The sequence below is a fragment of the Podarcis pityusensis genome, assembly GCF_964106645.2.
Source record: "Podarcis pityusensis genome assembly, chromosome: 3".
NCBI lineage: Eukaryota > Metazoa > Chordata > Lepidosauria > Squamata > Lacertidae > Podarcis > Podarcis pityusensis.
Window position 1 is genome coordinate 83,493,812 of NC_138026.1, and position 13,802 is coordinate 83,507,613.

The 13,802-nt window shown below is 41.6% G+C and overlaps 1 protein-coding gene across 2 annotated transcripts; it reads right to left on the reverse strand.

Moving 5' to 3' along the window:
* Positions 1-2,736: 2,736 nt before the first annotated feature.
* FAM98A (family with sequence similarity 98 member A) lies at positions 2,737-13,788 on the reverse strand. Of its 2 annotated transcripts, none has more exons than XM_080997734.1 (9): positions 13,679-13,788; positions 13,213-13,320; positions 10,977-11,125; positions 10,364-10,498; positions 9,343-9,527; positions 8,271-8,351; positions 6,521-6,637; positions 5,556-5,723; positions 2,737-4,545 (listed from the first exon to the last, which is right to left on the reverse strand). In XM_080997734.1, the coding sequence occupies exons 2-9, from the start codon at positions 13,263-13,265 to the stop codon at positions 3,769-3,771; spliced, it is 1,665 nt and encodes a 554-aa protein (XP_080853860.1). In that variant the 5' UTR covers positions 13,266-13,320; positions 13,679-13,788; the 3' UTR covers positions 2,737-3,768. The 2 variants fall into 2 exon arrangements, with proteins under 2 accessions (XP_080853860.1, XP_080853861.1); XM_080997735.1 differs by having other exon boundaries at positions 13,213-13,273; positions 13,679-13,751.
* Between the last annotated feature and the right edge of the window lie 14 nt (positions 13,789-13,802).

The window sequence follows — 13,802 nt, forward strand, 5'->3', positions numbered from 1 at the left end:
CACCCAGATACTTGGATTAGAGGTATCTTCCGTGTTACTACACTACTAAAAGCCAGAGAAAGCTAGATGCATATAAAAATGAATTCTGTAGTATTTATATTTATGCTATGCTAGAGAATAGGCACCCCCTCTAATTAATTTACCTAACTGGTTAAACAGTTCCTGACTGATCTTCGGCACTGTCCAAGGATGCACCAGCAACAGTAATGTTTGATAAATGATGCATACAGGACCTTGTGCCAAGGGTTTCCCTGAACTATTGAGACTACAAAAATAACTGGCAGTATTACACAAATTCTGCCAGAACCAAAAACCCCTGAAAATCTGGAGAGGCACTGCCAATCAGCATGGAGAATGCTGAACTAGATGGGTCAATGGTGTGATTCAGTACAAGGCAGCTTTCCATGTGTCATTTAGATGTATCCTGGAACCATACGATGACAGCCACTCACATACTGTAAATCTTTTTCCATCTGCTGGTCAGCCTTTCTCTTGTACAATCATTTCCTAGCTCGAAAAGACTCATGGTATCCTATAGCCAGCACCATGTGAACAGGGCTAACCACATATATATTTTTAATAGCTGTATAGGAAGGAGAATGACCAGCATAACTGGCCTTGCCCACATAGTTCCAGTCTGCGACTGTTGACAACAAAGCAAGGAGCCAGAGGTAACTTGAGAAAGGCTCCATTTGAGGCCTGCACATCCATCCCAATTCCATAGCCACTTCAGACTGTCTCTCTAACACAATTTTGTTACGGATCGAATCTCATGCTACTAAGGAGCAAGAAGCATTTTATTCAAGCACAATTATGTTCACTAGTGTTAACTCATTGTTCAATTAACATGGTAGATTAAACGCCACTACTGCACGTTTCACCCGTGCAAGCAGAATGCCTTCATGTTCTATAACAAAGTTCTTTTGCATTTTCATGGGTCTGTGTAACTTATTCAAAGATCTCTGAAAACTAGTCTCACAGCCTATCCTAAGCACTGCTGGTTCCCAGAAAACCGTGACAAGGAATTCAGAGATACCAAGCTACTTGAAAATCTCACCCTAGTTCCTTGCACTGAATCAGCAATGTTTATACTGAGCCCTTTTTTTTTTTACTTTCAATATCTTTTGCAGTATGGCATAGAAAGATTGCATTAAAAACCCAATGCTTTCTGAGACCAAAACCCATCTGCACAGACATGCAGTAATTTAACGCCACGTGGAGACAAGGATGCATCATTTTCTAGGACATGGAACACAGAAACCACTTCAGTCTATTAGTAGGAATCGAGAATAACCTTTCTTTGTTGCTGTTTTTTTTTTTACTTGTGGATCAGGAGCAACACCTAGTGGTCATAAAAACCTTGACAACTTGATTGACCATTGTGATGCCAGTATGTATACTGTGACATATTTTTGAATTTTTGCCAAGTTGGAGGTACAGTGGGCTCCAGAATTCTGTGCCCACAATCTTATTCTGTGTTAAGTCTGTTGATTTCCAAGCTATACATACCTAATGCTAATGGGTTACGGTTTACAAGTAATCTATACCTTACACATAAATAAGAATTAATGTACTTCTAATAAGCTATGCAAAGCAATTAAATGCAATTAACCTTCTAATCAAAGTATAAAATACACATACCGAGTTAAATTGCATGCATTTACTTGCTTTCCGTATCTTAGTATGTTTACAAAATTCAGGTCTATGGTGAATTTAGGGTGTCTTTCTTCGTTAAAGACTTTGGTGGCAAAAGGGAAAGGAGAATACCATATAGGGAAACTGAAACTGAGTCCCAAGGTCAGGGAAGAGGAGCAAGTACAAAGCTGATTTCTAGGCATACAATAGAATGATAGCCCACTCTCCTCTCATTTTTAAAAGCAGTTTAAAAACACTTGCCAACACTTGATCAAGATGTTTTCTACATCCATGAGAATTAGCAACTTGGCTATGAATATGTTCTATGCAGGGAAACATAACGTTTATACTCCTTGACCTATAATAGCATTTAGGATCAAAAATTGCTTGTGATCAATACACCTGAAGGGGCAGAACCACTGCCTTCCATTTCCCTGCCACTACTAGCTGTTTACTTGCTACAACCAAGAAACAGGCAGACAGGTGAGAAGCCCCATCCCTATTTGCAAGGAGCTTTTTGACCTCTGATGGAAGCCATTAAATGTCTCGCATTCTTAAAATCTAGGAGGCAAAATATATAGGTGAGACAGCCTGTTCCACCTGTCTAGTGTTTAACTATTCCTGCCAACCCCCCCTTGTGCACGCAAGAGGGAAATGTGCACTTGGGAGAGAAGTAAATGTGGTCTGTGCGTGTGGGTCAGATGCATGGATGTGTGGCCTCTGTGAGAGAGAAGTAGGTGAGGAAGGAAAGGCAGTATGAATATTGTGTTGTCTCTCCAAGAGGGAGAAATGTGGTGTACACCTGAGTGGCAGATGCATGTGTTTGCGGTTTGTGTGTGTGCAGTGTGTATGAGTGTGTGGCCATGTTGTGTATTTTAACTGTGGTGTGACGTCGACACTCAGGACAAAAGCTTACTTCCCATGGAAAGCCTGACACTTGGGCAGCAGCACTGTCTACTCTTTCCAAACTTGGTCCATGCCCAGTGGCAGCCATTTTGTTGCTAGCATCCACAGCATTTTCTCTAAAGTCAAGCTGTGCCTGCTAGCTCAAAAATATTGGTAACCCATGCACCAACTGAAAGGTAAAGAGAAACAAACCAATAGGAGAACAGATACTTTTATTGCTCACCTTTTATACAATAGCACACCTTCAGCCATTTTTCTTTCACAGCTTGACAATGTTTCTGTACACACACGCACACTCACACTCATACACAAAAAACCCCCAGGCAAGGCGCACTGATGTAACTTTTAGTAAGGAAAACTGTAACAATCCCACCTGAAGGGCATTTTGTCTTAAGTTAGATGCCAAAAATTGAAACCATCCTATAATTGCTGATCAGTGGTATTAACTCGTGCACAAAACAAGTTTCAGCTTGCCATTACTGCTAGCTAATTTCAAGTAAAAATTAGGCTGGTCAGGGGATCAACTGTTTTCTGGTGTGTGAAATGAATCTGAATTATGCTGAAGCACAAGGCTACATATACTATCTGTTCACAACTTAGCTCGGTTTGTTATATGACCTTTGCGTGGCATGACAGTGGTTGGGTCTCTGATGGGGACATGAGTGTGGTTTTGATCAATGAGAGATAAGGCTATTGAACAAGTCATCAGCAGTAGAGCTCATATAATAGACATGGACCCCGTGAAGTAGGCTGCAATTCTGTGCAGTTACAAATGCAGAAATCCAACCCACTTCAAAGGGTCTTGCACACAACTAACTACACACACCTGCAGCTTTACAATACAGGTTTGAAGTCAGCTTGTTGTCTACAGAAAATCAGGGTGAAGAGCAATATTCAAAGTGGCTTGAAGAGCGGAAGATTCTTAAAGGAAGAATGAGCTCATGTAAAAACCGACAGACATACTAGCTTGCATATTAAAGGTGTGACAGACATGTACTCAATTTTCCTTTAGTGAACAGAACCAGGGCTGCTGTCTTAAAGTTCTGAGCTTCCTGGAGTTGAAATGCTGCATTTTAGGCAGCATCAGACTTATGCGCACCTTTCGCAGGTGCTCAAAAGCAAAGATCATTTTCCGGAAGCAGCCTGACATGGCCTGGTACTAATTCAGAAAGAAAACCATAGAAAATCTATTACATGAGCTCTGCCCAAATGGAAGCTTTTGCAGCCTCAGCTTGTGAAGTGTCTTCCTTGTCCAAATCCAGACTGATTGTACTGATATCCCCCATGTTGGAAGTGCTGCTCAAATTGCCCCCCTTGATTAAAGTTCTGTGCACCTCTTGCTCCCCCCCAGCCACCTCCTTGCCCGCCACGGCCGCCACGACCACGGCCGCGGCCTCCTCCGCGGCCTCCACCTCGATCATTGGAGTGCCCATCTTGATATCTGTTGTCTTGCTGGTAGCTGCCGCCACCACCTTGATATCCGCTTCCTGAATATGAAGATTGATAACCACCATAGCCACCTCCTTGATAGCCGCCACCACCGTGATAACCCCCAGTTTGAAAGCTTGTGTCTCTGTAGTTACTATCCCTATAGTTGACATCTTGATAGCCACTTCCTCCACCATCAGTCCAGCCTCCTTGGGGTTTGCCTCCTCTGCCTCCCCCTCTGGCTCCATAGTCATAGCCACCACGTCCTCGCCCTCCTCGCTCATGACCCCCGTGTTCATGGCCTCCACGGCCTCCGTAGGATGAGTCGTACCCTCCGCGGCTGCCACGGTCATAGCCTCCTTGGTCATATCCTCCGCGGCCTCCTCGGTCGTGGCCCCCTTGCTCATAACCTCCACGACCTCCGTAGGACGACTCATAGCCACCTCTGCCACCCCTGCCTCCACCACTTTGCTGCTGAGGACCATCTTGCCTTTTTTGCCACGGTGGCATTTCGGGAGGAGGAGGTTCAATTTCGTTGGGTCTGCCACCTCTGTCAGGCACTCGGCCCATTAATACCTAAAAGCAAAAGAAGCCAATGTGTTGGAAGAATTAACACAAGGGAAGAACTGCACTACTTACAGTGTTAAAAACTCTGATATCTAAGCTAATCGCCAAATGGCACCTTAAACCTAGGTTATGGGTGCCACAATGGAATGTCTAGGTGCTTTTTCTGCAATTGATGTTGTTATTCATTTCATTTCTATACCACTTTATGGTTTAAAGAACAAATCTAAAAGTGGCTTACAACACATCAAATAAAGCAATCCAGAATAAAACAAATTCACACTTCAAGGAAAATATTTCAGATTCTTCTCTAAGGACCTGAGTCTAAGTGACATTTTGCTTTTCCCAGTCGCCAACCTGGCATCCAGAGATCTCCATGTGATTGCAACTGGACCCATGCCAGTCACAAAGCATGCCTGGTACCTGAATAATTTATAACACTATTTAATAATCTGAAAACACTGTATTTTTAAAAAATGAGTTGAAATGGAAGTGTACAGAGGTGATGTACTGAAGAAGGGGGGTGGGAAGGATCTTTCAGCAGATCAAGATACAATCCTTTATTATAGCAGTGCTTAGGGACAGAGATGGTCCACATCTGGAATGCAGAAAAAATGGGCTTCCTTGCCCATTACGTTTCATTTTTAAATTTTCTGTTAGATATATTCTCTTATTGACATAAGGTATCTTCCAGATAGATTTTACATTTTGGGACTCAGCGATATATTGCTCTTTTGCTTTAAATCTAAGGACGCTTTGACTGTATTTTTTTCATTTCTGAAAATAATTAGTCTTGAAGAGGTAGTGGTGGTCCTTGTATAGTGGGGCCTTTGTTTGGGATACCTAAATGACTACACAGTGGAAGCATGAGATATAGGGGAGTGGCAGTGCATTAGAAAACAGGCACAGCATCAACACTTCGCATGGGTACTTTGGGGCTAGCATACACTGGTCACCACCTAAAAAAACAACAATATCCACAGCACAGTAGGAACTAAATTATATCAATGTAACAAAGGTACCTTATTAATAGCACATGCAGTCTTTTCTCTGATGGACCCGCTGCTCGTCCTCATAATCTTTGACAAGTCTTGCCGAGCTGCCAAGAGGTGAGCGACAGATATAGCGCATTTGGTAGTAAGGGTGGCACGCTTCGGCTGGTAGACTTTAGCCAATTTCTCTGTTTGGCTCTGATCCAAAAAAGAAGAGAGTCAACAGATGTAAACAAACATTCAGCTAAAAATTAATTATTTACCATTTTAAACAACAACAGCTCCAAGGACAGATTAAGGCCCACATGGCAGGCAACTAACAATTCATGAGAAATGCTGTATGAGCTGATGGGAAAGTGCCTAATGGGACAATATACCAGCTTATATAAATAAGGTGTAAATCCAGCTTCGAAGTTATCTCCAATGTTATTTTGTTCTTCCTCTACCTATTTTGCCAACCATTTTCCAAGTCTGTATCTCATTCTGCATTTCTGAAACTTGTTCAGACTGCATTTTAAAACTGCAGTTTCCCCCATTTACAGCTCTCCTGAGAAAAAATGGTTCAAAATAAGTATTTATGAGGCACCGTAATATAGTGATTGGGGTACATTTTGCGAAGCAAATGATTAGTGATGCTATGGGGTAACTGTTCAATTAGAAGCGGAAAAGTGCAAAGTGGTAATAATCCTTTCGCGATGACATTCTTCTACTGGCAACACATGTGAAATGCAGATACACAGTGAGCTACACGGAAGTTTTCCCTTGCCCCTAGCACAAGTACACAGCTGATGATTAAATTTACTCCTAAGTGTCAACAAAAGAGTTACCAAATGAAATATAAGCTTTAAACAAAAGTGCTTAGTATATTCAGAGACAAGTCAATTAAATTATGGGATACTTCCACCCCCATTAGCGCCATCAGAGAGGTTTTTTGGCAACAGAGAGAGAAAAAGTTCTTTGCAAGGCCAAAATAAGTTGCAGAATGTACACTGTACCTTTGCTCGGTCTGACCAGCCAAACGACTGGACAGTCACATCCAGACGCTTCACTAACAATTTCCTCCGGACTTCATATTCATTGGCTATGGCTTGATTAATAGCTTCAATTTTTTCCTGAAATAAAAATGCATATCACATATTACACTGGTTCTCAGCCAAGGCATTCCTAGTGTGCAATGTACTAGCGTACTAAGCCAAGAAACAGCATCTCAAGCCCATGTGCTCCCCAATCATGTTGCTAATCGGGGGGTTTCGATCCCAGTCTCTTAACACCATAGTTCCCTGGTTCCACTGTAATGGGGACTTGCAGTTTAATGTTAGTTTACAATTTTAAAGCACGGTCTGATTCCTAGCAAGTAAACCAACATCAAATGACTGCTCCCCATTTTGGATGCAACAGAAAACCATACTTTAAAGAGGTCAGGACCAAATGGTCAAAGTCACTGAGCAAGACGGGAAAGCTAAGGGAGAGTACAAGAGTCAACAATTTTTCCTGGCTTGATCAACTACTGTTTATGAAACCACAAGCATTACATGCAGACCAGACCTTGGTGGTTAATCCATCATTCAACTCACATTTACTTGATATGCAAATAACAGAAGAGGAAAAAGTCCCGTGGTGTTTCTCAGTGGAAGACAGCATTGTATCCTCCAGCACTACCTCAAAGATGTTAAAATTTTGAAAATTCTAGAATTAAAGTAGCCTTCATCTTGCTGACAATCAAGAACACAACAGTTCCATAAAGATTCAAAAGTTTTAAATGCAAATTGATAAAACTAACACTGACTCCTAGAAGAACTATAATATCAATGATCCTGTTAGTGCTGTGACTGTAATGGAAGGCCAAGGTTTACATTTTCTTATCTATAAAATAAACACAACTATACATATTAAGAACAAATGCCAGGAAGAGAAGCATCAGATGGAATGTTCTAAGTAATTAGCTGCAGAAGAAGAAAAAGGACCTCTGCAGCTCCTGCTTAAAAACTTTACTGGGGATGCCAAGACTAATTTTAGGATGGGCTATAGTTCCTGCCAAACAATGGCTCAGCATCACTGAAAACTTGGAGAGTACAGTCATACCTCAGGTTGAATGCGCTTTGGGTTGAGCGCATTCGAGTTGCACTCCGCGGCAACCCAGAAGTAACGGAGCATGTTACTTTCGGGTTTCGACACTTGTGCATGCGCAGATGCTCAAAATGATGCCATGCGCATGCACAGAAGCAGCGAAAAGCGACGTGTGCGTGCACAGACATGCCGTCCCTAGTTACGTTTGCTTCTAGATGCGAACGGGGCTCCGGAACGGATCCCGTTCTTATCTAGAGGTACCACTGTAAAAGCTTCCCCATATCAGGATGTCTAAAGACCCAGATCCTCTGTAACCTTCTATTTATAGGTATATAAATATCACACACTCCTGAACTGTCCCTGCCCCAAGTTGCATTGCTTCTTTAATTATGGTTTAATATCATCCTTAAATATGGGGTTCCTCATCCTGCATTCCTGACGGATGTCAAGATCTAACAATCAATTGTGAATTTGTATGTGTTGAACTTGGGACAATCAAGAATCTATTTTCTCAAATGCATTTTGCTTCACTCTAAGTAAAACTGAGAACTTTATCAGAACTGGCTAGGCCTTGAGAAAAATCATCACACAGCTTTGCTTAATGTACACGAAAGAAAATATATAAAACAAAAAGAGTCAAGGATAGAATAAAAAGAGTTTTACAGACATACGACTTACCCAATGAACTGGACCCAGTGGTTTTGACAGTAAAGGTTTTCCTACATGATTTGCAGGAACCTTTGCTAATGTTTCTTTTAACTGTAATAAAAAAATACTATGTTAGTATAGAATAGAATAGAACAGTATCGTACAGTGAATGCTTGCTCTCTTCCCCACCAAACATATGCATTTGGAAGGGGAATTTGAATGCTTCATACATAATAGAAGCTACACAAAAGAATACATTCCTAAAATTTTCAGATAATTGTGTTGGTTTAAAATAAGAATCTTCTGCAATTCTTTAATAACATCATTATGACATCAGTAAACAACCTCTTATTAATGTGGGAAGGACAGACAACTTTTAAAAAATTCTCAATTCAAGAATGAAAGCCTCTTAACCGTATGTCTCGGGAAAAATAAGTTGCAGTGAGTGCTTCTGCTCAGGGTTCCAGGTGCTGCATTCCATTCCCGCCAGTGAACATTCTTTGTCCACTGAGCATGCTTAATTCTCACTGGCCGGTTGTTTGTTTTGCAATGGGGACGTTCTTGTGCCCAACCCTAGCTACATTAAAATTTCTGATCACTCCATTAATATCTATGGGCAGGCTACATTAGTGGAATGCTCTCTCCAAGGCGGCTTGCCTGGTGCCTATTCCAATGTCTTTTCAGCACCTTTCCTTTCCTGGCCTTTTCACTCCCTAATTTTACCCATTGTACGTTTTATGCTACTTTATCTGCAGTATTTCGAATTCATTGCTTTAAACAATGTATTTTCCTTTGTATCTTATTGTTTTATTTGTAAGCAGCCCTGAAATATGTTTACTGAAGAGCAGCATATAAATCTATTAAGTAAACATAAAAACAAAAGCCTAATGAATAAGAGAGCTTAGATCCCAGGGCTTGCTTACGGTGCTCTATATATGCATTCGAGCTTTCCCACCTATCTATTCTTGCCATAGTCCATCATGCTCCCAGAAAAGTCACTTCTGAGTGCCAGGCTCTCTTCAGAATGCCATTCCACTGCGGTAGGATGACAGCTGTAAATCATGGATCCAAGCCTATGTACCTCAAAACCCTCAGTTCTTACCTTTTTTTCTATTCCACTGAAGAACTGGAACATAGTTATGTTGGCAGGAGGCTTGGACATGCCCAAAGCAATACATATGCCTTTCAGCTCCTGAAAGACTTCACTACCACCCCCCTCCTGGGCTTTTTTGGGAGGAGCATTCACACAGAGCATTCTGGCAGCTTCCAGTTCTGAGATGAGGTATGCTGAAGGAAGAAAAGCTACAATTTAGCACCTTTTAACAAATATCTGCCTTAGTTAGCTGTGAACATAAAAGAAGCTATTCTGGATTCCATAACATATTTATGTTAACTGAATGAGAGGTGAGGTTCAGATAACACAAGGATCTAAAAAACCGAATACCAAATGGCAGATCTGCTAAGGGTAACAGTGCTCAAGCAAGCATGGCATGCCTTTGCAGAAAGTGATTTATTTATTTAGATATTTAAACACTGCTTTTCAAGCAAACCTCACAAAGCAGTTTACATAAGAATATAGTAGAGCGTGAGACTTTTAATCTCAGGGTTATGGGTTCAAGCGCAATGCTGGGCAAAAGATTCCTGCATTGCAAGGGGAGGGGTTGGACTAGATGACTCTTGTGGTCCCTTCCAATTCTATGATTCTATTAACATAAATATCAATTACAACTCTGTACTAAGACAGCACAGAGAAAGCACAAATAGGGTGGGGGGGGGGGGGAAGCTAGATCTCTCCCAAGAGCAGGATTGTTCTTATAGCTGAGGAGAGCTGCTATTCCTTCCTACATCACTTCTGAATGAGATGTCTTTTCACTTTCAAATGCTGACAAAGTTTGTTCGTAACAAGCAAAGAGAAAAATGCTTGGTGGTTGTTGTTTTTACTTGGACAGTTTCCAATACGATACAGACGATATGAATCCAAAGCTTCAACAGATCCGACTATATTCTTTCTAAATATCATAGTATCATAAGTTCTTAAGCAAAAGGACAAGTATCCTAATTATCTCCACAGTGGCACAAAAAGGAACAAAAGGAACAAAAATATTTTGTTATTTTCAACTTACTGAGCAGCAGCAGGCAGTTCTTCTGATTGAGAAGGCGCTTGGTGACGTCTCCTGATATTAGTGTTGTATATGGGCAGTTCATTTCACCCAGTAACCCACTCATTTCAAGCTGGAACTCATCGGCTTCAGTGGGACCTTAAGACATAGATCATTTTCATTTAAGAGGTTCAACTATTAACTCTTTGCCACGAGTTAAAACAAAGTTACATTATGAAGAGACTGCTTCCATACATGTTATCAAGATTCAAGGCTGAAGATTAAAATAGCCTATTTCCTTTTAAAAAAAATCCCAAAATATTATTAACATTTCAAACAAAATTAAGAACTCAGGTGATACAGAATGGCAAAAATAGTGTCTTCATATGAACACGGGGGGGGGGGGGAGCTCACTTGTACGAAATATAGTGGAAGACAACTAGTAAAATTGATTCCATGAGTATGTAGGCAAAAACAGAATGTGGCATTGGGCACAGTATTCAGCTTCCTGAGAAGTTCAACTTGCATATGAAAAACCTATCACATCAGTTTTGGAAGCATCTATACCAGCACACGTTTTCAGAGTTAATATGAAAGGCACAAATAAATCAATGGTGTCAGACTCATGATTACTCACTGTTAGTCGCTTGCACATTTTCTTCTAGTTTGCAAAATAGCCTTAACTCTGACACTAGCCAAGCACACAGTTTAGTATATTCAGGGGAACTGGCCCCCCCAGAAGCTGCCTGGGTCAGAGCACCGTCTTCTAACAATGGGCCTTTGTAACTGGCAAACAAACAAAAAAAAAAGAACATGTTATTAAAAGCCACTGTACAATTTCTGAGGTATGTAATCCATGCATATTTGGTGATAACACCACTAACACTTCCATATATTTATCTGGAACACCAGTGATTTCAAAGGTACTTCCTTCAAATTCGCATGCTTTGAATTGAAGTCTATATCCTCATCAGCATCTTTATTTTTTTGCTCACAATCTTCTCATTCCTTCTTCTCCCTAATGTCTGATGCCCTTGCCTCTTTGTCCCTTTCATCCTTCCTCTACTGCTCCTTGCCCTTGCAAAGTTTAGATTATAAGCTCCTTGGAGCAAGGAACTGTCCTCTTTTTGTCAGCTGCTGGATTGCATTTAAACTGGAGATGTAAGATACATCTAAACAACAATAAAAGTATAGTAGTGAAGATAAGGGGGAAATATACATTCATTTTTGGCTGCACTAGCATGCTACTTCTCCCCACCACCACGTCCCTGAACAACAGAATCAAGGAGAGAATTCAAAGAACTGGTGCAGATGTTTTGGGACAACTGCCCAGCCAGCCATAACAATGCCAAAGAGATAAGCCCCTGTTCTGCTTTAAAAGCAGCTTTTCTCTTTCAAACTGGGAACCACTGTACTCACAGTACTACCCCATGCATGCACTTTCAGCACTTCTTTGGATCCCAATCCAGGTCTTTACTGAATAATGCAAACAAATTTGTTTTTGAGAACACGCATGACAAAATTCCTTACCATTCATAGTGTATTATCTATTACTACTATTTACAGAAAACTCAGAAGATTTGCAACAGTAAGCAAAATCCTCTGTTGCAGGCATTTTTAAATTTTCTGCAGCAGGTATTTCTAAATACTTGCTAGCTTATCATCTTTTTTTCCTGAAAAGCCAAACAAATCAAAACAAAAACTACAGGAATTGTGCCATCTTACAAAAAAGAAGCAGCAGCAGCAGCAGCAGCTAGAGAAATGTTCCAAAAGCAATGAGAACCTTTTGTACAGTATGCTTTTAATGGTGTGGGTACAAGAGAGAAATAGCATTACTAGTCCCCACACCACATAAACAGAGCATCACACTTGCCTCATAGAAAAGGCTAAAGCATGATTAACATTAGTCTAGGCAGGTTTCCTTGGTACTATGTCTCACTGTGTTCATTTAGGCTTACTTTTACATATGTGTAGGGCTGCAGTATGAGAAATACTTTGTGCTAAAAGGGAAGGATGAATGACAACTGATTCATATTGTAGAATATATTTATAGAGAATAACAGTAAATATTATGGAGAAGGAGCACTGAGGTGGTGATGGGGAGTCAACATTGTAGAAATTTCTTTGTGGAGGTTTTTTAAATGATGCTGGACTGCCAGATAGATTTTTTTTATGTCTGCTGAGTGAATGTGGCCCTGCCTTCATGCACAGCACACGGCAGTAACACCAAATACTCTGTGATCTTGGGATGCCTTGAAAGGTGGTGGAGGCAGATGGTTGATTTGCATTTTCAAGCATTTTTAGTGCTATTAGACAACGCTGTGAGATTCACAAAGCAGTTCATAATTCAGTTGAACGTAAGTTAGTTTCATTTGCAGATGATATACTTTTGTTCATTTCAGAACCTCAGACCAGTATACCCATCTTGATGCAAATGATAAGACGCTTTTGGTAAAATATCAGGTTATTCTGCTAATTGGTCCAAATCAAAACCCTCCTCCAAAATAAAGCTCATAGTGGTTTCCAATCCAGTTCATCTCCACAGCTGCTCTATTTCAGAAATAAATCATATGGTTCGAGACTATTTACTAGGCCAAAGAGAATGGATCTTTCAATGCGCAGAATGTTATCTTGTTAAGAAACCACTATAGATACTGCCTTTTTCTAACACTGAGCACTAACCTCCCCTCCCCACCTCCACGCAACTCCCCCCCCTCCAAAAACACTTCAAGAATTTAGTGATGATTAGTACTGTAAATAATTGCCCCACAAAACACAGAGCACGGGGGTGAGGACACATAACAAAAAAAAAAACTTTTTTTAAAAAAAATCCAAAGTACAAGTTATTTAGACATATTTGCTCTCATACATACCCGAGGTCTTCCAGCGACTCTAGGATGTCATTCTCCATGAGCTCAAACTCCATTTCCGGGGCTTCAGAATGAGCACAAAAGAAAAAGGGGGTTGGAAAAACCTAGAACCTGCAATTAACAAACCCAGACTCGGTTAGCAACGCCTGAGAGAATGCAGCGGTCACCATAATGACTGGCGCAGAGTGGCTTGAATGCCCTGCTCGCCTCACGGTTCGCGTGGGGAGGGGGATATCGAGCTCGCCCCACACAGACCTGCCCCTCACACCAGGAACAGCCCCACTGAATGCCCGACCACCGACCCCCCCCTTCCCAGGCGACACTGTCCCAGAGGTGGGCAGGCGTTCAGGGGCTCCTGCTTCCGTTAAGAACTGGCTCTGGCCTGCCTGGCCCCCACCTCCCCGCCCTACTGAGGGGCGCCGTTCCATCCCGCCCAGCAGCGCCCCAAACCTCCTACCCCGCAACCTACCTTTCGTGCAGCTGCTCCGCCGCCGACTGCTGGGTTGGCATGTCAGGAGGTGGGGGAAGGGCGAGGAGAGGGGAAGGCCCCCTTTGCCTGACCTTTCACCTCACGAGGGGGGGCGCCGCCAATC